This window comes from Mchenga conophoros, linkage group LG7 (genome assembly GCF_057382185.1).
Source record: "Mchenga conophoros isolate Kocher_MC1m ecotype Shallow Benthic linkage group LG7, M_conophoros_male_GT1.1, whole genome shotgun sequence".
NCBI lineage: Eukaryota > Metazoa > Chordata > Actinopteri > Cichliformes > Cichlidae > Mchenga > Mchenga conophoros.
Genome location: NC_140532.1, coordinates 8,385,883 through 8,411,094, shown reverse-complemented (window position 1 = coordinate 8,411,094; position 25,212 = coordinate 8,385,883). Strand labels below are relative to the sequence as shown.

General features: G+C 38.7%; 4 protein-coding genes across 4 annotated transcripts; 2 read left to right on the top strand and 2 right to left on the bottom strand.

Moving 5' to 3' along the window:
* Positions 1–293: 293 nt before the first annotated feature.
* LOC146569504 (uncharacterized) lies at positions 294–7,604 on the top strand. The gene is made up of 10 exons (XM_085281850.1): positions 294–600; positions 3,582–3,656; positions 3,916–4,071; positions 4,335–4,650; positions 4,836–5,034; positions 5,339–5,384; positions 5,460–5,551; positions 6,738–6,848; positions 6,965–7,241; positions 7,370–7,604. Exons 1-10 carry the CDS (start codon positions 460–462, stop codon positions 7,574–7,576), a joined length of 1,620 nt encoding a protein of 539 aa, XP_085137976.1. The 5' UTR covers positions 294–459; the 3' UTR covers positions 7,577–7,604.
* A 700-nt stretch (positions 7,605–8,304) lies between these two features.
* Positions 8,305–11,609, bottom strand: LOC146569503 (uncharacterized). Its single transcript, XM_085281853.1, has 9 exons — positions 11,504–11,609; positions 11,085–11,185; positions 10,737–10,940; positions 10,487–10,573; positions 10,030–10,283; positions 9,734–9,862; positions 9,511–9,651; positions 8,896–9,019; positions 8,305–8,824 (listed from the first exon to the last, which is right to left on the bottom strand). The coding sequence occupies exons 2-9, from the start codon at positions 11,116–11,118 to the stop codon at positions 8,607–8,609; spliced, it is 1,191 nt and encodes a 396-aa protein (XP_085137979.1). The 5' UTR covers positions 11,119–11,185; positions 11,504–11,609; the 3' UTR covers positions 8,305–8,606.
* Positions 11,610–12,509: 900 nt separating this feature from the next.
* LOC146569502 (uncharacterized) lies at positions 12,510–15,586 on the bottom strand. Its single transcript, XM_085281854.1, has 5 exons — positions 15,218–15,586; positions 14,330–14,484; positions 13,564–13,777; positions 13,345–13,420; positions 12,510–12,784 (listed from the first exon to the last, which is right to left on the bottom strand). Exons 1-5 carry the CDS (start codon positions 15,356–15,358, stop codon positions 12,513–12,515), a joined length of 858 nt encoding a protein of 285 aa, XP_085137980.1. The 5' UTR covers positions 15,359–15,586; the 3' UTR covers positions 12,510–12,512.
* Positions 15,587–16,935: 1,349 nt separating this feature from the next.
* Positions 16,936–19,130, top strand: LOC146569501 (uncharacterized). Its single transcript, XM_085281366.1, has 2 exons — positions 16,936–17,501; positions 17,666–19,130. The coding sequence occupies exons 1-2, from the start codon at positions 16,936–16,938 to the stop codon at positions 18,876–18,878; spliced, it is 1,779 nt and encodes a 592-aa protein (XP_085137492.1). The 3' UTR covers positions 18,879–19,130.
* The last annotated feature ends 6,082 nt before the right edge of the window (positions 19,131–25,212 follow it).

The following is a 25,212-nucleotide window of genomic DNA, read 5'->3' as shown; positions in this document are numbered from 1 at the left end:
GAAGAGCTTGATTCTCCTGTCTCAGAGTCCTGCAGGTTTTAGATGTGTCCTTGAACCAACACAGCTGATTCAAATGGCTAAATTATCTCCTCAACATGTCTTGAAGTTCTCCAGGGGGCTGGTAATGAACTAATCATTTGATTCAGGTGTGTTGACCCAGGGTGAGATCTAAAACCCGCAGGACACCTATGGGCTCAAAATGTGGTCATAAATATTTTGTACTTGTAAAAAAGATTTGTACTTGTAAAAAAGATTTGTATGTGTAAAAAAAATTTGTGCGTGCGTAAAAAAGATTTGTATGTGTAAAAAAGATTTGTGCGTGCGTAAAAAAGATTTGTATGTGTGAAAAAGATTTGTGCGTGTGTGAAAAAGATTTGTGTGTGGACTTAGAAAAAAAAACCCTGCAAGTTACAAGTACGAATTTTGACCCTATTTTTCTTCCTTTAAGCTGATTGGTCAATGTCATGTCAATCACAAATTAAACAATCCAATCAGAGAACAGATGGGTTTGGCTGTCGGGGGGATGCTTTACGGACCTTCAGGTCCTGGAAGGGTTGCAGATTGAAGATGGAGGACAGCGGTGCCGCTTCTGCGGCGCAGGTAAGCTTTAGTTTATGGTTTACTGGAACAAGCTAATTGTCCAGACATATATTTTTGAATATCATGTTCGTTTACTACACTGTAATTTTTCACGGTGCCAAAAGATAGCTTAAAAAGGGCTCTCAACATTAGCCCTAGTGTTGCATGTGTTTAAATAGTCTCCTGTGTGGCACGGTCTGTCTGCTTAAACATCAGCATCGTGGAGAATTATGTGTTTGGATTTAAGTGTAATCCCGATGAGATGTCGTTTTGGTAATAATTGGAACTGAAATGCTCTGACTTGACCTTAGCACTGGTCCCAGGTCACCCCCGAGTTTGTGTTAGAGTAATACTACAGTAATTACAGTATACAACAACTTTCAGCAGCTACTGAAAGTTAGGGGACCTAGCTTAACTTTCAGTAGCTGCTAACGCATTAACGAGCAAACTGCGCTAACGTGTTATGCTGCCCTAACGGAAAATCGGTTAATGTCATTTTAAGGAGATTACTGCTGACAGCAAAAATATATGTGTGTGTATAAAGTATCTGATTTCAGTTTTCTTCTACTACTGTAATTATGGCTTAACAAGCTTCCTGAGTGAGCGTTTTGGGATTTATGACAGCTTATACAGGGCTCTAGAGTGCGACCAATTTGGTCGCAAATGCGACCAAATTTTTCAGTGGTGCGACTAAAAATAAATATTTGGTCGCACAGGTGCGACCAACTGTTCCGGTAACAAAAAAAAAATCTCTGTAACTCTCCGTGTGGTCAACAACAGACACACATTATGCCCCTATCGTGGACTAAACCAATCAGAGATAGTCAGGGGCGGGACCTCTCTGATTGGCCGTGGTCCAGTTGAAAGTGCAGGTGGAAGAGAGAGGTGAGTAGCTTGAATAAAGCGATATCAATTCATTAACGGATTCCACACAAAGACCTAAACACGGAGCGGACCCAACACATCAGAATCAGCTTCGTCTTTCTCGGCTTTCTCACCCGACGGCCTGAACACGGACACGCTGTCGGAGCTTAGCGATTCTTCGGGTCCGCGCTGTGTTTACGTCTTTTTGCGCTGATTCTGAGCTGCAGGTTTTGCCTCTCTCCAACCAAAATTCACCGAGCCTGCAGCAAAAGAAGCAGCAAACTGCGCTTCACATTTGATCAATGTCGTCATGAATTCCCTCTGACTTTTGCTGTTTTGCTTCCACCACGATAAAAATCACACTTCCTGCACAGCTCTCTCTCTCTCTGTACTTCAGGAACAGTTTCCCGTCTCAAATCTGTTTTCTGCATTATTCATTCGCTTATTACCCACCAGTCTAGCGTTGTTTACAGCGCTTTTTCTTTTTTCACTTAAATGACCTCGGACAAGATAGCCTAATTTCTGCTGTTCAATACTGAAGAAATTTAAATTTCTTAAAATTATGCAAAATTGCAGAATATTTTTAAGGTTATCTGCTATAAAAAGCCAGACCAGGAAAATCTCCTTCATGTTTTCCTGTGTTTTATTCTCAGTTACTTTCACACAAAGGCATCTGCTGTGATTTTCACAATTCTGATGAAGTCTCATGTGTATCAGTACTGATAAATGATCAGAATTATAATATTTCTGACTGTCTGAGGCTAAATTGAATCAAATCAGGACTTTGAGAACCGGAATTGAATGGATTATAGAAATCAGTGATGATACTCAGCCCTAGTGAGCAGCCTAGGCCTGAGAGAAGTGGATGTACTGTAGCTGTGGGTAATAAGAAAAGATGAAAAGAACTATTGATAACTTTTTTGTTAAGTTAAGGCCTGATCTGTCTGAAATTCATAGCCAGTGCTCTGACACGGTGCCATCAATATTTGAATGCTGAAAAAGCACAGTGTATCCAGAAAACACATTATATGCTGCAGTAAATGCACTGCCCAAGTGTCCCCTCTCCCCACGGCCTTTCAGCAGCAGACAGCAGCAAACAGGTCGTCAGAGGAGGCCAAGATGATGATTAAGGTTTTAACATTTTCTACAATATTGACAAAGCACTTTAAGCACAAGTTTGTTAGTTAATAATTTAGAAATTAATATTGTCTGTATGGACTTCCCCCCCCAAAGAAAGTGCACATGTAAAACTGCGGTGTTAAGCGATGCGGTTGAAAAATTTGAGTGCGCCTAACTTTTGTGCCGGTACGCCTAAATTTTTAAAGTTAGGCGTACCGGTGCGCCCATGTCAAAAAGTTAGTCTAGAGCCCTGTTATAGGCAGTGACATTGAGAAGTACTCTGTTATACAGTACCAGATTGACCAAGAATGCTTCTGTAGTTAACTGTAGTGCAGTGTCTGTCTGGTGTCAGTAAGCTAATGTCTGTTGATATTTGCTTTGCTGGATGTGTCCTGTTCAAAAATTTAAGAAGGAATTCAGGAGAAAATGATTTAAAAAGATTGGATTTGCTTCAGCAGTTGAAATTACAAGTTTATAGTGCCAGCCTTTTGTGTGAACCAGCTTCCCAAAAAGGATAATGCTGAAACGGGCTTTACAGCTTATATACTGTGACAATAAAAACATATGCTGATTCTAAGGCCCAGTTCACGGCATCTTGTTCAGCCTCCCTAATCCAGAGACTAATCTAACCATTAACGTGTGTTTGTAAGCATACTGCAAAAAACCCCTCTGCACTCTATGTGTACCTGCAATATTTCGAATACAGCGCTGAATGACATTCTCAACCTTCAAACATGGAGTGCCAACATGCTTATGAGCACATTTGCGTTGTGTACATCTTTAAAAAAAAAAAGAAACAGCCTTACTTAATAATTTTGTAAAGTAAATTTTCAACCCTAACAGATGTCACATGTGTTTAGGGACTTTTAAAGTCTTTCTGCATCGGGTTATGTGTTTTGAAGTGTGCTATACTAAATTTGTGGGTCATCTGTGTCATCATGGGAACATCCACAGGGTACTTCAGAGAGTGTCAGAAACGTGTAAATCTTTGAAAATTGCCTGATTGTTTTACTTAACAGGTGACTGTAAATCAAGTGGACCTTGGTCGATCTCCCTCCAGAACAGAGAACCTGGGATGTTCCTGTGACTCTTTGGTGGGTTCATTTTTTTCATTATTAAAGTAAAGTTGTTTGAATTTTTTGAATACAGCAAGGTGGCACAGGATAAAACATATTTAAAAATAATTTTTAATGCAATTCAGTTTCTTTACTGTATTACAAAGTTAATCAAAATAAAAAGATTTCATGAGAATATTATTTGGTTTTATTGAGTTTTACGCAGTTTGACATTTCATTGTTCCTTCAATACACTTCATATGATATTAGTAATTGAATAATTTTTTTCTTCTTTCAGGTGGCTTTAGGAAGACATGTTTTCCAAAACCTTCAAAATAGGCTGGTGCAGTCCTACCAACAGCAGCCCTTGGACCTTGATCATATTGAGTTCCTCTGCGTGAACGCATCAACTCTAGTCTGTTCTCTTTCTGCTCATATTAATGTTCCATCAGTGGTAGGTTTATTTGATTTAGTTTTGGTTATCTTTAAAAATCGTTTCAATATATGCCATTCTTATGTATCTTATAATGTTAATTTTACAGTGTAGTAATTATGCTATACAAATGCACCTGTCATCCATTGCCTTGTTAAATCCAAGATGAAATTTTGTTCTGTGTTTCAATATAAAGATTGGGTATAAGAATAATGATAGTAAGATGGTAAAACTGAATTCCAGGATTTCATCCAACTAAATATTTTAATGCAACCATTTTTTAGGTGGTTGAAGCTCTTCACCACCTCATCTGCCTCATCCATTCCGATATGGATACAAGAAGGTCTGCCATTGTTGTTGACAGCTCAGCTGGTGAACGGGGGAGGCCAAAGCTCTATGTTTCCAAAGACCACCTCAAAGATCTAATAAAGATGGACCTCTCCGTTCCTTGTATCTCCAAGCTTTTGGGCATATCGCAGAAAACAGTCCGACGAAGAATGGAAGAGTGGGGCCTCTCAATAACGGCAACCTACAGCTCACTATCAGATGATGAAATTGACAACTTAATTGCAGCCATAAAACAGGAATCAAAAAATCTGGGTTAGTTATTCATGTGAAAAATAATGCTTGTAATAAGGCTATTTTATTTTTCTTGCTAGCAACCGTTCATATTTACATGAATAACACTAGCTGAATGTCATGATTAGTTAGTAGTTTGATTTACTGTACTATAAGTGCCTTCCAATGTGCAGTTGTGATTCTTTCACTATGGAATGTCTTTTTAGGCTACAGAATGGTTAAAGGATGCCTCAGGGCACTGGGCCACAGGGTGCAGTGGAACAGAGTATGGGATTCCATGCGTCGTGTTGACAGCGCTGGAATCCTTGAAAGGATGGCAAATCTTGGATGTGTTGTCAGAAGGACATACAGTGTTCCTGGTCCTCTGTCACTACTCCACATTGACACCAACCATAAGTTAATTAGGTAAGTTTAACATAACTCAATAGTCATAGGGCACATTTGGGCCCATTACTATTTAACTCATTCATGCATATGCAAACACTGTATTTTACATTACGCCATCACTTTACCGCCAAGTTAGCAGTTTTATATATATATATATATATATATATATATATATATATATATATATATATATATATATATATATATATATATATATATATTTAGTGTTTATATATCATATTTGATTATTGGTGAAAAATGCAATTAATTAATTATACTCAGTGGCTGAAGTCTTAGGGGCTGTGTCTTTGTCTCTTTACAGATATGGACTTGTGATGTTTGGTGGTGTTGATGGCTTCTCAAGGAAGGTTTGCATTCTTCACTAAAATAGCAGAAAATGTGATGCTAGTACTAGTACTTCCATAATGTCTCTTTATTTTCAGATCTTGTACTTGAAAGCAGCTAACAACAACAAGGCTTCTACAGCACTGACGTTCTTCCTTGAGGCTGTACAGAAGCATGGATTTCCATTGAGGTATAATGCAAAAACTTGCTGTTCACATTAGAGCATAGAGGCTTAAATCAGTCTCACTTATATTTTGAATACACATTCGTGCCTGACACACATGCTTGCTGTCTGGAAATGATTGAATTTTCCTATCATTTGTATTATATTTTCAGAGAAATACTACAATAATAATAATAATAATAATAACACGTTTTATAACACCTTAAGGTTATCTTACAATAGCAACAATACAATATATTGAAACATTGCAAATAAAATGTAGACATAAGTTAAAGAAGAGAAAAGCAAGCATGACAGTATAAAAGCTAATCAAGTTAAAATGGACTAATACAGAATCAGGTGTATGCAATTCTGAATAGATGGGTTTTGAGACGTGACTTAAAAGTGGTGAAAGTGTTTGTTGTCCGGAGATCTGGTGGAGGTACATCCAAAGTCTTGGGGCAGAACAACTAAAGGCTCTGAGTCCCATTGTAGTTAGGCAAGCATGTGGAACAGACAGAAGGGAAGCTGAAAAAGAGCGAAGTGTATGAGGGGGCGAGTACCAATGTAGTACAAATGTAGAAGATCAGATAAATATGGACGAATATGTCAAATCAGTGTCAGCTGTTTCCCATGTGTTTTCATTTTCTCTAATCACACTTGTGTGTATTTAGTCTGTGTGTTTCTGTTCATTCTTTGTCATGTTGTCTGTTGTCGTTTGTGCCATGTTTCCATGCGTCTCTGCTTCTACGCTCCAGGTTTCAGGTATCTTTGTATCCACGGCGAGTTTCATGTTTTTGTTTTTGTTTATCTTTAGTCTGCCCAGTTTAGCTTCATCTCTGCCTTTTGTTTTGTATAGTTTTTACCAGCCTTAAGAAACGGCTTGCTTTCTGTTAACATTCAAGTTTTGTACCACATTCCATTTTTGTCTGCACTTGGGTCAAATATTAATACTTCACATAGTCAGCTGCTCAGCCAGACTGTGATAGAACAACCATTTCACTGACTTTGCAAGTTAACATTGCTAGTTGTGTATTGTACTTTTGGGGAAAATATTTACAAATATAGCTCTGCATAAGAGCTCAAAGAGCCCTAAAAATATTATACAGTTGAATGTAAAACATTCACATTTTTCTTTAAATGATTAACTTTAAAATATTGCTAAACTGTGATACTCTGCAATTTCTGTGTCCTTTGTTTTTCATATTTCTAGAGTGAGGGGAGACCAAGGAGTTGAGAATGTTGACATTGCTCGATACATGTTTGAAGTTCGGGGCTGTGGTAGAGGAAGCTTTATGTCTGGCAAAAGCGTGCATAACCAAAGGTATTCCTAATTTACAACAAAAACATATTTTTGATTGCCAGGTGTAGTATTCTGGCGTTAATTATTGAATGTGTTATTAACAAAATTACGTTTAAAATTTTTGTTTTGTTTTAAAGGATAGAGCGCCTGTGGCGAGACGTTTGGAATGTTGTCACCAACATCTACTACGATCTTCTTCACAGACTTGAGGAAGACAGACTGTTGGATCCAACAAACTGTACTGACCTTTTTTGTGCACAGTATGTGTTTTTGCCACGAATCCAAGCAGATTTGGAGACGTTTATTGAAGGCTGGAACAATCACTCTCTTAGGACAGAGCGGAACTACACCCCAAACCAACTATGGGAGATTGGAAAGACTCAGAATCCAGTCAATCCTCCTGAAAGTATTGTGGTATGATTACACATCTCTAAATTATTCAAATTGCTTTTTTGAAAAAAAAAAAATATATGTATATCATTGACAAAATTAATAAAGCATGTATTTTAAAGACTTCCTGAATTGATGGCGTCTAATTTCAGGCAGAGTATCCAGATGTGGACATTGCAGACTTGGACCAAACTGGTATTCACCTTCCAGAACTTGTGTCTCCACTTGACAGTGAGGATTTGGAAAGAGTGAGACACCTTTTCAATCCCATGGAACCCTCTATGTCCTATGGGGCTGACATTTACAGTTCCCTTCTCCAGTATGTGGAAGGCATTCTTGAGAACAGGCAGGATTTATAGCTTTATCTAGTGATAGTTGAAAATAATATGCCCTAACAGATGTTTACATTATGTTGAATTATCAGTTTTTGTATCTGAGGACAGTTACTAAAAGTCTGCATCAATATTTATTTTCAGTTTTTAATGTTAATGCATTTTGTGTTTGATGAGTTTACTAAACCATATTTTCCTGATAATCTGTCAGTTAATGCAAAGGTAACATGATAAATGCTTTCTGTTCTCATGTAAGTCCTTTGTTTAATAATAGCTTCAATAAAATTTTGTTTAGGTGCCATCATGCCTATTCTTGCTGATTTATATTTTTATTTCATTTTAAAGGCAAGATTCAATTAATATACTTTATTTACAGTCTGACAAGATTTCTTTTTCTTAACTGTGATGGAGTCTAGAATGTAACTTGTATTTAAGTCCAATAACTGCTGCTCCAAATCCATGTCCTTAACAAATTCTGGATTTCAATTTGGGGTGTTCAAGCATATTTCCTTTGATTTACAAAATGATTTCAAACAACCTCAAAAATAATCCGGAAAATTATCATCCAATTTTCATAGCCCAAAACTTGACTTTATTGGTAACAGCTTGAAAGTGACAAAAACTCTCATGACTGTAGAACTGTAATGTTTTGATGTGTGTTAGCTGTCCTGCATGCGGTAATTAAATAGCTTGACCACAGCTGACAGTGTGGCAGATTTTTATTAACATTATATTCAACATCATTGGACTGTGTGTAACATTTAATACAGCTTTGGTATTAATCGTGTAATCCAGGAAACTTCTTCAAACAAAGAGATGATGTAAATCGGATGCATGACAATGACTGAAACCTAAATAACACAATCATTAGTTCCTTAACTTCAAATATAAATGTTAATGGTGGGAACTGTAACTTAAATTTTTATATTTAAACTCGCATAACAATATTCACAAAAAATCAATAAGCCTAAGTAACAGTGAAACTTTTGGCTATGTAAAACATTTTTCAAGCATGGTTTAGCAAGTTTATTCGACATCCAGTGTCTACAAATTGCTTTTAAATAAGGCCGAAACCTGTGGCACAAGTTGCAATGCAATCATCAACATGTTTGGAAAAGACATTGTACTCGTGGAAGTGCCCAGGCACACGCAACGTTCCAAAACATGTAGAGGATATGAGGTAGTCTGCTTCGACTACTTCAACCTTCATGGTACCAGTCGGAATTTCCCACCCGACCCAAAACCTCATCAGCTGGCTGAGCTGGAATGGAGTGGCTGTAAAAATAATCAATGCATTAGAAATTAAATTAGATTCAAATTTTGAATCACAATGCAATTACACTCGCCTGTTTCAATGTAGGTCTTCAGAAATCCCACTGTTTGCATTTGGATGCTTTGTGGGTAAGGTGGATCATCATCGTCTTCATCATCGCCCTCATCTCCTGGCCAAACAATGTGGCTAAGAACAGCCTAAAATGAGATTTCAGAGACACACTTAAGAATGCAACTGCCTTAAATACAGTTTTTTTACATGTTAAATTTGCGAAGGGACTTTTTTCCGACACTTGGCATTTATATATGGTGTATTCTACGGGGTGCTCATGATGGCACTGGATTATCTGGCAGCCTTTAAAAGAATTTTCCTCATGATGAATAAAGTATTATCAATCAATCATTTTGTCTCACTTAAAGTATAATGGTAAAAGGACTGATTCTTAATTTTCTACTCTCCCAGACCCTTCAAAGTTTTTTCTACAACAATTATCATTGTCACAATCACATTGTTATTTTCTGTACTTCCTACCAAAAATTCATACAGAGTGGGGAGCCAGGGTCAAACTGCTGATCAGTAGATGACCTGCTCTACCTCCTGAGCTACAGCCTCCCCTAAAAGCAGCATTAACTGTCATGCCATCTAGCCTTGTCACTGTAGTCGGCATATTAGAAATGCATTGAAATACCTGTGTAGTAAGAATGCTGTCTTCATGCTGGGGAAAGACCACTGAGGCTGTGTCAGGTCTTTGTTGAAGCATAGTCAACAATCCGGTGTCCTTCAGACCTTTTCTGATGTGTTTTGTCTGCCTTTTAGTTCGGCCTATCACCTAAAACAATAATTAAAAATAACCACATGACATTTGCTTAGGTGATGACAATCTAAAAAAATTTTTTAAAGGGCAATCTTACTGCATGATGGAGAAGCTGTTGGAACAGCCATCTGCGGTTTTCTGCACTAACGGGTGGCAAGTCCCAGGAAATGGCCAAATTGTTAATGTCATCCTTCTGCTGCTCAGTGAGGTGTTTATTACCATCAAGCTTATAGAGGAAAAAAAATTCCATTTTAGTATGTTGCAAATATATTGCATAAAAAATCTGCATTTTCTTGGGGGGGGGGGGGGGGGGGGGGTATTTACACGTATATAAAAATAATGAGTTAATTTAAATTATGATTTCACAAAGGCTTGAAGTAAATTAGTATTCACCATGCAAATTGTAGAACGAATATCTAGGTCTGGCACATCATCGAGCTGTACAGTGACAGTGTCTCTATCAGCATGGACCAACATGTGAATAATAGCCTTGCTGAGGCCATGCAATCGTGGCCCATCGTTCAAAAATGAATGCCCAATCATTCTGCCTGCTACCACAAATAAGTCACTGTCTGCCAAAATCTGAGAAGTAGAAGGCACTAGATGGTTCTCTTGTCCCTCAAAGAGAAGGGTCATGTTGGCTGCACCTGGAGAAGAACAGTACAAGAAAAATAAAAAAGGTATAGCGTTATCTATTGACGTAAGTAGTTGATTAATGAAGTGGTCAAACATGATGCAAATACTTCAATCTTTTTTCTTTTTTCTTTTTTAAATTTCTGGAGTAAATTTCTCGATGGATTATTTTAAAAACTCATCTCACATTAATTAAGAAAAGGATATAGAAACATACCGCTATGGATGTTAAAGCCATGTTGCAACTTTAGCATTGCCATGCTGAAAAAATGTCTCTGGACCCCAGTGCCAACAGCTGTGTCACCTATTTTAAAATTGGGAAAAAGAAAAAGACAACAACAACAACACAAGTAAAGTTACAAACTGCTTTACAGCACCCTTTAATGGAAAATTCTCATTTACCAAGTTGGAATGTTAAACAGCCTTTAAAGAAAGTAACTGAATCTATGCTTCACCATAAGCATTACCTTGTAAAGAACAACGAAAAGGTCCTGCCCAATCAATCTGTGGTCTTTTGTAGAAAGCAATGATCTCTCGGCTCTGGGATGTTTGATCTTGTCGAATGTCAATGATAGCTGTGATTTTGGGGTTCTCCTCCTTTTCCTTTAAGAGATGCCTCTTAAACAAAACTGCAGCATCTTGGGGATCACTGGCCTTTTTCCACTGTTCTACTAAAAGATAAAGTACATTGTATGCAAAAATAACATTTTGTACTGTAAACCCAGTAAGCCAAAAAATTAAGGCCCAGCACACTTTCTGGTAAGCACGTCAATTTGGAATTTTAAATATACTCTGACATTTGGTATGAAAAGTACCTTCCTTATTGTTGGCTGGGATGTCAGTGTTCATCTCAGCAGCAAAATTGAGAAGTGTGTCTCTGACTTCATGTGCTGCGTGATGCAGGTCATCCACTTCACTTTACCCAAAGTGTTGCAAAAGAAAAAAAAAACATCAGTGTTTAAACCGATCGATCGATAGATGGATGCAGGAATACTGTCAATAAAAGATAAGGTCACCTAAACAATGCACTCTAAAGAAGCAAAAGTATATTGTTAAAATGCCAGGATGAACACTGATAAAAGCTCATCCATGTGGTCAACATGATCATAGAAGATGAACAGGTTAGATAAGGATGAGCCCCTGCTATGACATGATGCAAAGACAGAAGCAAGAGCAACTATAAATGTGCTACACATAGCATTTGTTTAGTGTTGTCCAACTAAAATGAACTTACCGATCACCACATGTACTGGCATGCAAGACCAAGTCATCTGGAGGATAATGATTTCCACAAACAGGACAAGAAGGCTGAAGAGGATATTGCAATTAAAAAGTGTATTTATTTTAGTCCTAGCAAAGATGAACAGTCCAAATCTAGCACAGAATGCCACAGGTAATTAGCAAATAATGAAACAGTTGAACAAAGATCTGCTTGGAATTTTGTATTGTCCATATTACAATGTTAAATATATCTGGGAACTCACCTCCAATTGGACTTCATTCTGATGTGCCTGGTCAGTTATGCTTTCACATTTATGGTAGCTACATGCTGCTCACGATTTGTCATTTAGAGCAAACTAGGGGATCAACGCCCCTCATGGGGACACTCCAATAGGGCATAAAGTTTTGGACTCTCCACCAATTGCTCTAAAGCAGGGGTGTCAAACTCAAATACACAGTGGGCCAAAATTCAAAACTGGAACAAAGTCGCGGGCTAACATTAATATTTATTGAAATATATTTGTTCCTCCAGATATAAGAATGAATCTTTTCTTATGGACTCAAACACGTTTTGCTAAAAAACGGAATATGAAACAAGCAAAGCTTAATACTAAACAATATATATATTAGCTGTATAATACCAGTAGGCCAACTCTAATAGTAATTTGGTATGGCTTCGCAGGGCAAATGTAATTAGGCTGCGGGACAGGTTTTGACACCTATGCTCTAAAGAAACGAAGAAGCTTCTCAGATGAGAGGTGGCACATCTTCAAGAAAACTTATAGAAGTCCAGATGTTTTCTTTGCAAACTCTTTAGACTACAATGACTGGGATAACTGAGAAACTTCACAGACATTTAGAGCAAAACTTACGACTGATTTCAGCACATACATTGACTCTGGAAATTCACCCAAAGTAGTCTTGGGTAAAGCATAATATTCTGTCCTTCCATTTTGAAAGTAGTAAAAAGAATACAACTTAAAAAGTTTTAGTTTTTAGCAAAGGTGGTAGCAATGTTTGTTTTACTGTTGAATTTGGCTTACTTGTACACAGTTTTCTACGTGACAAACAAGTAGCTGAAGAGGCATAGTCACACCACAGGTCTTGCACTGAGACTTCGGCATTTTGCTGAATTCTGCAGCATCATGTGGAAGAGGTGTAGTATCAATTTTTTCTTGGAGAGGGACAATATAAAGAGTATTTTTTCCATTGTTGGTGGCCATCTTGAGCGTCTTGGCTGTGTAGCCTTGTGTTCCCTGAGATACTAGAGAGAGATTTCTCTGTCCGCTACCACCTAGAATATGGAACAAAAACCAAATAATGCATTCGCAATACAGCAATGTTCTAAAAGTTGAGATCATAAAGTACAAATAAATCCATAACATTATGGAACACTACTCTTGTATAGCAATGTCTTTAAAAACTACCTTGTAGCAAACTATGCTTTTCATTTTTAAACAATGCTTAAAATGTTGAATGAATCACTAGACCAAAACAATATTTCATCCATAAACATATTCCGAATATTCAAGTTTTTAATTAAGTGGTGCTGTACTGTTGATCTTATACCTGTAAACAATGGAAGTGTATTGATGTGCATCTTATGCCTTTATAGCTTTTCAATCACAATGCACAAAAAAAGTGAGTTAATCGAAAAAAAAGACCATGCCTACAAATTTGAAAAATAAATAATAAAAGCCATATCAGTGTTCCATAAGTTATTCTCGGAAGAAGTGTTAGAAATGTTTTAATTAGACAAAAAAGCTTCTTGTAAAACTTATCCGGATGCTTTTGGCTCTAAGTAAATGTCTTCTATTAACTCAGACACAAAGTCGGGGAGTTAAAATGACTTACCTCCTGCTTTATACAAGAGCCATCCACCTGTTAGGGCCTTCATCTTCGGATACTCTTCATGCAGAGCTACAGTAATCTAAATTAGGGTTAAAAGAAATCAAACATTTCCTCATCATTAGTTTGTCAAATCAAATTGTAACATTTTTCAATTTTAATTTTAAAGTTTAAAATTAGATTTTTTTTTGACAAGATAAAGGCATCTAAAATTGAGAAAAGTACTTCTTCATGATCAGCATTGTCAGCTATGCTGAGAGTTCGCCTTCCAAGTCCAGCTTGAAGAAGCCGTATTTCATTCTTTGGGGTTTTTGTCGTGGAGTCAGGCAAAAGACAGAATTGCAACTGAAGGTTGCGAACTGCATGTATGACATTACTAGGAGCTGGGAAAGGCCTCTTTCCTTTGGATTGCCTTCTTTGAAACATTGCTGGAAATGACCTGTAAATAAGATTATACATTTGAGGCATTAAACACTGCGCCAAATTCTTCCAAATTAAAGCAAGACTACTCATCTGATTGGAAAAGTACTGCATTACTGTTAAGGTGAAATGTCATAATGATGTTTAAGGAGGATCCAAGAGCATAGGTAATTTGCAGAGCAGGTTGTTTAAATAAAAAGATGACTTACATAAAAGAGAGTAAGAGTAAAAGCTGAACACACAATAGAGACAAATCCTGGATGCAGCATTTTACTTTTGTGCATGCCAGGTTAAAGCCTATGAATTATATTTTTAAACCAAAACCAAAGAGTAACTCAAAACCAAAAGGGTTCCTTGAATCCAGTATTCATTATATCCTTGTCAGTACAGATTTTATGTCTTCTCCAGAATACAGGGAAAAGAATATTAAAAATATGAACAACTGAAATACAAACCTAATTATCTGGGCTTCTACTTTACTGAATATCTTTGATTACTGTTCCATAACACTCCTCCCCCCCGAAAAAAAAGAAAGGAGTAGCATTACTGGCAATTTTCTTTTTCTTTTTACCTTTGCATTTCTATTTGGGTGCTCACTCTTGGGGTTTGCTGAGGCACTGTCGCAGTAACAGATGTGGTTGCAGTTCTACTCCTAATATCAGACTGGGAAGTTGACAGAATTCCCACAAGATTCAGTATAGCCTTCTCTATTGCAGTCTTTGGCTCCTGTTGAAAATATATTTATATGTTATTGAACATCTGCATCTTCATTTAAACAATACCATATGGTTTCCCGATATATCCCTTTTTCCCTTATTAACCTAATATTAAAATAGTTAACAGTATAACTAATAGTCATGAGTGAGAGTTTAAAAGAACACTGAGGAAGCTTGTTAAGCCATAATTACAGTAGTAGAAGAAAACTGAAATCAGATACTTTATACACACACATATATTTGTGCTGTCAGCAGTAATCTCCTTAAAATGACATTAACCGATTTTCCGTTAGCGCAGCATAACACGTTAGCGCGGTTTGCTCGTTAATGCGTTAGCAGCTACTGAAAGTTAAGCTAGGTCCCCTCACTTTTAGTAGCTGCTGAAAGTTGTTGTATACTGTAATTACTGTAGTATTACTCTAACACAAACTCGGGGGTGACCTGGGACCAGTGCTAAGGTCAAGTCAGAGCATTTCAGTTCCAATTATTACCAAAACGACATCTCATCGGGATTACACTTAAATCCAAACACATAATTCTCCACGATGCTGATGTTTAAGCAGACAGACCGTGCCACACAGGAGACTATTTAAACACATGCAACACTAGGGCTAATGTTGAGAGCCCTTTTTAAGCTATCTTTTGGCACCGTGAAAAATTACAGTGTAGTAAACGAACATGATATTCAAAAATATATGTCTGGACAATTAGCTTGTTCCAGTAAACCATAAACTAAAGCTTACCTGCGCCGCAGAAGCGGCACCGCTGTCCTCCATCTTCAATCTGCAACCCTTCCAGGACCTGAAGGTCCGTAAAGCATCCCCCCGACAGCCAAACCCATCTGTTCTCTGATTGGATTGTTTAATTTGTGATTGACATGACATTGACCAATCAGCTTAAAGGAAGAAAAATAGGGTCAAAATTCGTACTTGTAACTTGCAGGGTTTTTTTTTCTAAGTCCACACACAAATCTTTTTCACACACGCACAAATCTTTTTCACACATACAAATCTTTTTTACGCACGCACAAATCTTTTTTACACATACAAATCTTTTTTACGCACGCACAAATCTTTTTTTACACATACAAATCTTTTTTACGCACGCACAAATCTTTTTTACACATACAAATCTTTTTTACGCACGCACAAATCTTTGTTACACATACAAATCTTTTTTACGCACGCACAAATTTTTTTTACACATACAAATCTTTTTTACAAGTACAAATCTTTTTTACAAGTACAAAATATTTATGACCACATTTTGAGCCCATAGACACCGGCCCTCGAAGCCTGGCGTTGCCTACCCCTGATATAGACAGTGCTTAAGATAAGATAAGATAAGATAACCTTTATTAGTCCCACACGTGGGAAATTTGTTTTGTCACAGTAGGAAGTGGACAGTGCAAAAGTTATGAGGCAAAAATTAGAATACAATAAGAATAAATACAGTACACAACTGTACAGAATAGAATAAAATAAAATACTATATACAGTAGAACAAAATAAATATACAATAAGATAAAAATAGAATACAAATACAAATACTATATACAACTGAGTAAAAATACAACGATGACAAAAAGGATTATTGCACTTAGTATTGCTTGAAGCAGTTATGACCTTCTTGCCATATTGGCAGAATAAATGACCTGGAAGCTGTTGCACTGTCTGCACCTGTAAACTCCAGGACACGTTTACAAACAATTTTCGTTGTTATTTGCGCTGCAGCTGCAGGTTAGGGTGGAGTTACTGTGTGTGTGTTTACAAGTAGTTTTAAACCTTGTGATCCACAAAACAGCATAACAGTAAAAGAAGAAATGACTGCGTTACAGTCAGTGCGGGAGCGGCGGCTTTGCTCGTGCGCGATTCATTTGCAGTTTGGACGCACGTGAACATCTCCTGTCATGTGATCCTGTGATCGAACAAAGGATCAAAGGCTCGAAGAGCGTTGACGTCAAATTCGAAGCCACGAAAGTCTATAAATACCCCCTCTTCACCTTTGCAAACACAGTTTTACTTGGAACATTTTCAGAAACAGCGAGTTGTGTTTAGCAAACCAGAAACCTTTCAGAAAGGGACTATTTTAAAGTTAAATAATTAAGCACACGTATTTTTCTTTCGACACGTTGCATTAAGCTTTTAAAGAAATGTCACGAGAAATAGTCAATAATTCACAGTCTGACAGAGCGATTCCAGCGGAATCAAACGAACTATATGGGTTAGTGGAGAGAGAAATATCGGAGCCTAGAGACCTTCAAATGAAAATACAAGAACAAATTAGTACGATGCACCGTGATGTCAAGGAAGAGTTAGAGAGACTTGAGCACCAAGTGGGAGAAGCTCACCACAAAATAACAAAAAAAGAAGAGATAATAGAAAAACAGAATAGAGAAATAGATCACAAGACTGAACAAATAATTGAGCTGAAAAAAGAAATATGTGTTCTTCAGCGTCGGATGAGACAGGCTCTGGATGAAAAACAGTCAAGGGTGGAATCTCTGGAGGCTAAATTGCAGGAACAGGTTAACACCGTTCAAATGATGCACCGTGACTTTCTGGAAAAGGAAGAATATCTCCTTAGACAGAACAGCAGCATTGCTGCTCAGTTGTCACTTATTGAAAGGGAGAGAGACGAACTCAAGAAAACTTTAGAGCCTCTTGAGTACCAAGAACAACAGTCACAGGTGGAATCTCTGGAGGCTCTGCAGCTGGAGAATTTTGCTCCTGAACCTGAGGAGCTTTTTTTTCCTGCCTTGGAACCACCTCCTGATGTGGTCCCGACACAGGAGAATTTTGCTCCTGAACCTGAGGAGCTTGTTTCTCCTGTCTCAGAACCATCTCCTGATTTGGTCCCGACACAGGAGAATTTTGCTCCTGAACCCGAGGAGCTTGTTTCTCCTGCCTCAGAAGCATCTCCTGATGTGGTCCCGACACAGGAGAATCTTGCTCCTGAACCCGAGGAGCTTGTTTCTCCAGTCTCAGAACCATCTCCTGACGTGGTTCCGACTAGTAGTGGTTCATGGCGTCATGGTGCCAAACGCCTACTTAAAATAGGTTTAGGTGTTGTCGCAGTAGGCCTTATTATAGCTGCAGCTTACTGGGGCTTTTCAATGCTTAACAGTGATTGCCTATTTAACTCTGTCTATGGCCTCCTTGAGCCATATTGCCACCTTGGTGATCGATTAGTTCCCGAAGCATTAACGAAGCATTTAATAATTCACAGTCTGACGGAGAGATTCGAGGGTTGATGGAGAGACAAATACCTGACCCTATGGAGCTTCAAATGAAAATTCAACAACTCCAGTTGGAGTTGAGCACCCTAAAGCTCAAAAAGAATTATTATAAAGATAATTTCCATCAGTCAAGAGATGAGCTTAAACACATGAAGGCTCAGGCTAAAAAAATAAATCAGACACAGGTGGAATCTCTGGAGGCTAAACTCCAGGAACAGGAAAAGAACGTTCAGACAATGCACCATGACTTTTTGGAAAAGACGGAATCTCTCACTGAGCAGAACAGCAGCATTGCTGCTCAGTTGTCTCAGATTGAACGTGAGAGAAACGAGCAAAAAAAAGAGAACGCAGATCTCAAGGACTCTTTAGAGACACTTGAGCAGCAAGTGGGAGAAGCTCACCATAAAACAATAAAAAAAGAAGAGATAATAGAAAAACAATATAGGGAAATATTTCGGAAGACAGAACTCACAGTTGAGCTGAAAAGAGAAATTTGTACTCTTCAGCGCCGGGTGAGACAGACACTGGATGAAAAGCAGTCACAGGTGGAATCTCTGGAGGCTAAAATGCAGGAGCAGGTTAGCACCATTCAGAGGATGTGCCGTGACTTTCACGAAAAAGAAGAATATTTCCTTAAGGAGAACAGCAGCATTGCTGCTGAGATAAACAAATTAAAAACAGCGAACACAACTCTCAAGAAATGTTTACAAAATCTTGAGCATCAAGAAAAGACAACAGAAAGTCTGACACTGCAAATATTTTGGCTGGAAGAAAAAGTCAAAAAGCAAAATTTCAAGATTGTTCATAACGAAGATCTCATAGATGAACTTTATGAACATCTTAAAATGAAAAGAGAAATAATTAATAATCTTAAGGATGAGCTGAGAAGGGAGGAGGAAGAAGAAATATTAGCTGCTGTTCACAACATCACTGGTGAACCTCTGCAGCTGGAGAATCTTGCTCCTGAACCCGAGGAGCTTGTTTCTCCTGTCTCAGAACCATCTACTGATGTGGTTCCGACTAGTGGTTCATGGCGTCATGGTGCTAAACGCCTACTTAAAATAGGTTTAGGTGTTGCCGCAGTAGGCCTTATTATAGCTGCAGCTTACTGGGGCTTTTCAATGCTTAACAGTGATTGCCTATTTAACTCCAGGACAGGTGGCTAAGAATATGACGTCACAGTGTCCATAGTCCTTAAATAAAAGAGCTCGTTTAACACAGTTTACTTTGGAGCATTTTCAGAAACCAGGAACCTTTCAAAAAGCTAATACACTGTGACACTGTGCTGTCAATTTAAAAAAAAAATGGTCGGACATAAACGATGCCAACTAGCGATCCGGCGGCGTTATTCCCATGACCCGCCGGGCAGCGTCCGGGAAACCAAAGTCTTTGGGTTCCGGGGGGAGTATGGTTGCAAAGCTGAAACTTAAAGGAATTGACGGAAGGGCACCACCAGGAGTGGAGCCTGCGGCTTAATTTGACTCAACACGGGAAACCTCACCCGGCCCGGACACGGAAAGGATTGACAGATTGATAGCTCTTTCTCGATTCTGTGGGTGGTGGTGCATGGCCGTTCTTAGTTGGTGGAGCGATCTGTCTGGTTAATTCCGATAACGAACGGGACTCCGACATGCTCTGTACCAAACATTGATGAGCAATTTAACAGACTGAGTGGTACAGTGGATCAAGTAATGCAGACATTGATTACAAGGGCTCAGATAAAGGAAGATGGTCACCTTAAGGAGATAAGGAGCCTTCGTGCTGAGCTGTGCGAGGTCAAAAGTAAGGTAGATAAACTCATGCAGGAGAACGCACAGCTTAGAAAAGACAATGCAGAACTCAAGGAAACTGTGGAGACCCATAAGATAAGACATAAGATTTTCTGGAGGAGGACAGAGTTTGTTTAGATCTCCTCAAGATGTGGAAGATTCTCGGAAAAGTGGATGTAGGAGGTGAGCTGGCTTCAAACAAATGATGAATGCTCAGAGATGTGGTGCAGAGTATGCTGTGAAAATCATTTGTTTGAAGCCAGCTCACCTCCTGCAACCACTTTTCCGAGAATCTTCCACATCTTGAGAAGATCTCACCTTATCTTCCTTATCTTGCGTGTTGCAACTTCTTAGCTGGTGCGCGTCTTTTATTTTGACAGCGCATGTGCACCTGCGGACCACTTATGTGCACCCCTGATAATAATCTTACACTGTAAGAAATGTACATAAAAATTACAGTAAATAACTGCGAAATGGCAACGGTAAATTACCATTAAATCCAAAAAAGTAGATAATTGTAATATTTATGTTGAATCACTGTAAATTGAAAAATGGTAAATTGCTTTAATTTTTGCACTGCTAAAATGTTTAAAGTACATTAATGTACAGTAATATGGCCCATTGTCTTTGAAAACAACAAGAAAAATTTGCAGCATTATTTACAATTAATCACCCTATAACTTACGTAATAATTCTGTATGCATAACAGTCTTTTCTGCTATTATCATTTGAATTTACAATCTACAACTGTATGTTAATCACCAAAAACATACAGTACTTTTAAAACTACGGTAAAAAATAAATAAATAAAGGCAATCCAGCTGCTTAATAAAACAGTATATCTTAGTAGTAAATATGGTCAGTTACTGCAAATAAAAAATATGTATATAATTTTTAGTTCTACAGTATCACCTAGTATAAAACACAAGTATTCACAATGAAAACTAAAATTCTGGCATAATTAATGGCAAAAGGACATCTTCTACAGTGGCCCCTAGAGACAAAGCACATGCAAACTCCAAAACACGTATAAATTCCGAATCATGTACAAACTGCAAAATATGTGCTTTGGAATTTGTACGTGCTTTGCAGTTTGTACGTGCTTCAGAATTTGTACGCGTTTTTCAGTTTGTACGTGTTTTTGAATTTGTACATGCTTTGCAGTTTGTACGTGCTTCAGAATTTTTATGCGTTTTTCAGTTTGTACGTGTTTTTGAGTTTGTACATGCTTTGCAGTTTGTACGTGCTTCAGAATTTTTACGTGCTTTGGAATTTATACCTGCTTCGGAGTTGTGTTGTTAACATGTTTAATGTTATGTATTTTCTTCTATTTAATCTCAAAAAGCTCCTAAAACAGTCAGTGATCACTGTTGACCTCCCTCGGCTTTTATTACCGCTAATCATTTATTTAAGGCTCAGTTTTTAAAACCTTAGGATGCAACTACAGCCCATCCCATGCAGCAGTATGTGAATGACTAACCTCGTATTGTGGATGGATTATCTCAGTTGTTCTCCTGGCTGAAGTTTGGTCCTTTTACAGCATCCTGCCATGCAATTACATTTGTTCCTGACCACCGAGAACACTCACGTTAACTTTTATCGAGTGGAAAAAAGTTAGCTTGTTTATATTATGCTAACATAGCTGTGTCGCTAGCGGTCACGTAGCACATCATTATATACCAGCTAGCCCAACTTCAGTAACCCTACAAACGTCACTGCTGTTTAGTTTTCTGTCTTCATTTATGCTGGAAGTGATAACAGAGCTGTACGTTTTAATTTGTTTCCAAAACCCAGCAGTCAGGACATGCTATATTGTATTTAGATAGAAGCTAGCGAGCTAACTCCCTGCTAACTTCTAACTCCATAAAATGTCATAAATTCCGTTTTCATGGATGCCTGGATGTAGAGCAGAACGCTGATCATTTTATTAAAGATGAAAGACTTTAGACAGTTTTTCAACTCTCAGTAATGCCATAGTGATCGTTTGATATATGGACCTGCAGCGGATTTTAGGTCCAGACACGGCTAGTGACGTCAGACTGAACAACCGGATACCTTTCTAATGTGACGTTGTTGTCCCTGGCTCTCTTTCTCTCTCTCTCCCTCCTGCTCTGTTCCTGTGCTACTGAGTGTAACTACCGACCCTCCCCCCCTGCCCAGCGCAAAGCACAAGGCTCGCATGCTGAGTGAAGGAGGGGAAAAGTGCGAGAGAGAGAGGGTGAGAGAAAGAAAGAAAGAAAAAAAAAGCTCCGTTGTTCACGTCAAAGATCCGGCTCTAAGAGCCATTTCGTTCGCGACCAAACCATCACTAATACTTTGGAGTGTGTACGTGTTTTTGAGTTTGTATGTGTTTTGGAGTTTGTACGTGCTTCTCCAAACTCCAAAACGCATGCACAAACTCCAAAGCACGTACAAACTTGAAAACACATTTAAACTCCAAAAAGTAGTGATGTGCGGATCGATACTGAAATATTGATTCCTCCAATACCAGTCATTTATGTTCTAGAATCGATACTCATATTAAAATATCGATATTTTAGTAATTTAGGGTAAATTTGTAGGTTATCATTAACAGGAACAGAGTGCAAATAAACTATATCATTTGGATTGTCTACATTGGAAGGAACTACTTAGTCTTCCACCTGTCATAGTCATGTGTGACGTACGTTTGTATAAATGTGTCCAGCCCCTTGTTGTGCACACTCACAACAATGGCTGAGCATAAATGGAGTCATGTGCAGACGTATTTTACTTCCACAAACGGTTGAGACGTAGTTTGCAATACATGTGGCAAGAAAGGGAGGTGTTGTGGCAACACTACTAACCTCATCAAGCACTTCAGAGTAAATCATATCACAGAACATGATGTTGAGGTGAACTGAAGAGGAGTGGACAGGGACAGGTGCTGCAAGGGCGAGACAGACGTCTCTCACGGAGTCCTTTAGTGCTGCAGGCAGGCAATGTGTTCAAATAGCGCACAACTTCAGTTTTTTTTATTTCTATATGACAACTGTGCATTATTAAGCGATAAGAACAAGTAATCCGATGTCCTGTAATCATTATGACCCTATAATTTGAGATACAATAACTGAAATACGTTTTTGTACAAAGTATCGGTATCGGATCAGTATCGTCGATACCACCCTGAATTTTACTTGGGATCGGATCGGAAAGGAAATCAGTGGTATCGCACATCACTACCAAAAAGCACGTACAAACTCCAAAACGCATGTATAAATTCTAAAATACCTACAAACTCCAAAGCACGTACAGACTCTAAAACACGTACAAATTCCAAACCACGTACAAACTCAAAAACACGTACAAACTCCTAAAAGCACGTACAAACTCCAAATCATCTACAAACTGAAAAGCATGTACAAATTCCAAAACACGTACAAACTCCTAAAAGCACGTACAAACTCCAAAACATCTACAAACTCAAAAGCATGTACAAATTCCAAAACACGTACAAACTCAAAAAACACGTACACACTCCAAAGTATTAGTGATGGGTTGGTCGCGAACGAAATGGCTCTTACGGTGTGTTCACACCGAACGCGATGGACGCAAACAAAACGCCCCTAATTTGACGCGTGCACATTCGCACCTCAACGCGTGTCCAAGAAAAATCCATAGCGCCTCAAAATATCATATTTTGATGCGCGTGAACCGGAAATGTGGGAGGAAGTTGTGCCAGACCGGTATCTTTGCAAGATGGCAGCTGTCGAGCTAGCGCTTGAAGAGAGAGTCTCCCTTCTCTATGTACTGTGGAGAGCAGAGCAGCGGCGTTAGAGACGTCTTCGCCATACCTGGGTCCATCAGGTCCTTCAGAGGCGTGAGCAGTTTGGTGAGTTTCACCATTTGCTCCAGGAGCTGCGCCTGGATGACGGCCGATTCCATTTCCTTTCACTTGGCCAGTTTTTTTTTCACTTGGCCAGTTTGAGGACCTGCTTTCCCTCGTCGGTCCCAGCATCGCCCGCCTAGACACCAATTACAGGCGCTCAATCCCACCTGCAGAGCGCCTGTCCATCTGCCTGAGGTTAGTAAAAGTATTTAATACGGTAGTCCTTTATTGATACCTGTGCTAATATATGCTAAACCATCCATTTATACACTGCTAACATGGATGTGCTATGCTAACAGTGAATGCTCTCGGTGTTTACTGATAGCAAACTGTGGTACGGAGACGACTGTTTATAATATTTCTAGTGATACTCAGAAGGTCTCATCAAATCCCGATTTAATTCAATTTATGCTGTTATCAGTGTTTGCAATGATAGCATGGCTGTGGTGTCACATCAATGTATGCGCTCGGTGTTTGCTGATATCAAACTGTAGCATTAGGACCACTGAGTTAACCTTTGTAGTGATACTCACTCCTTTTTATTTAGACCTGGTTTAATTCGGGGGGTTAGGGGAATCTTACAATGTCACGTGACTGAACCGTTATACCGATTGAAAAAAAAATCAGATGAGGAGGGTATTATTGTTGTCTCAGACAGATTGCTGTGTCTGACTTTCAGTTACTGCAACGGCAGAGGGCAGCAATACTACTTGGAAGCGTGTAATCCACCAAACCAACAAAGAAGAAGATAGCGCCACTTCTAACCTTCCAGACTCAGCTCAGCAAGAGAGCGTCAAGAGCAACCGTCGCAGAACTGTCAACTTTCTATTTCATTGTAAGTGTACCATTAAACATGAAATTCAACTTTAACCATAGTTCGCATGGCCAGTTTTCTTGTTGCGTCGAAAGCATTCCTCAGTCACAGGCTTTGCCTTAAGTTGTATTTAGTTTTCTGGAAAGTTCGTGCTAATGCAGCATGTTTAAGATTTTAGCTAGCTTTACTGCGAAACACACACCAGTTTAATTGACGAGAAACAGCTAAAGACAATGCCACGTTGTGATTTTTGTGGCAAGTCCGTGAGGACACTGAAGGGTTATGTACTTCATTGCAAACTTCATCGAAATGAGCCGCGATGTACATTTAAATGTTTTGGAGCCGACTGCAGGCAGACATTTGTCCAGTATGGGGCTTTCAAGGCGCATTTTTATCGAAAGCACATTTCTCCCACTCCTGTTACCGACAAGATTACGCTTAGCACTTTTAAATGCGCTGTGGCATTGTGTGAATGTCAGTTTACAGACTTAAAAGTTCTAATAGCTCACTTGAAGGACCACATTGAGGAAGGACATGAGGTTACTTGTCCACTAAAAGGGCGCACACGTGTTTTCACAGTCAAATCATATTTTACTGCCCACATGTCACGGAAACATAAAACCTTTGCAGATGGTCAAGTACAGGGAGGAATGGGAAAAGGAAAACACCTGTCTGGGAAAATGCACGATAACACCTTTAAAGCGCTGCACTGTGTGCCGGTGCACTTTTTCCATAGGCATGCTTCTAGTGGTGGGCACATGAAGAACATGAGGGGCGTGAAACCTCGGGGAACCCTTAACCAAGTTTTTGTCCACCAGGCCATGGCAGAAGCAGATATGGTATGTAAACACTGGTTTGTTTTTTAAACCCTCTGGTTAAGGTTAATATGGGCATGTGCAGTGAATATCAGCGCTATGTGGCCAAAAGTGTGATAATATAATTTATTTTGTGTAATAAACAACTGCAAGGATAGATGATTACAACAAATAGATCACTAATACATAAAAGTAATACATAGATTAATAATGACGATGAGTTATGATGCGTAATCATGGGAGCAAGTGGGTTTA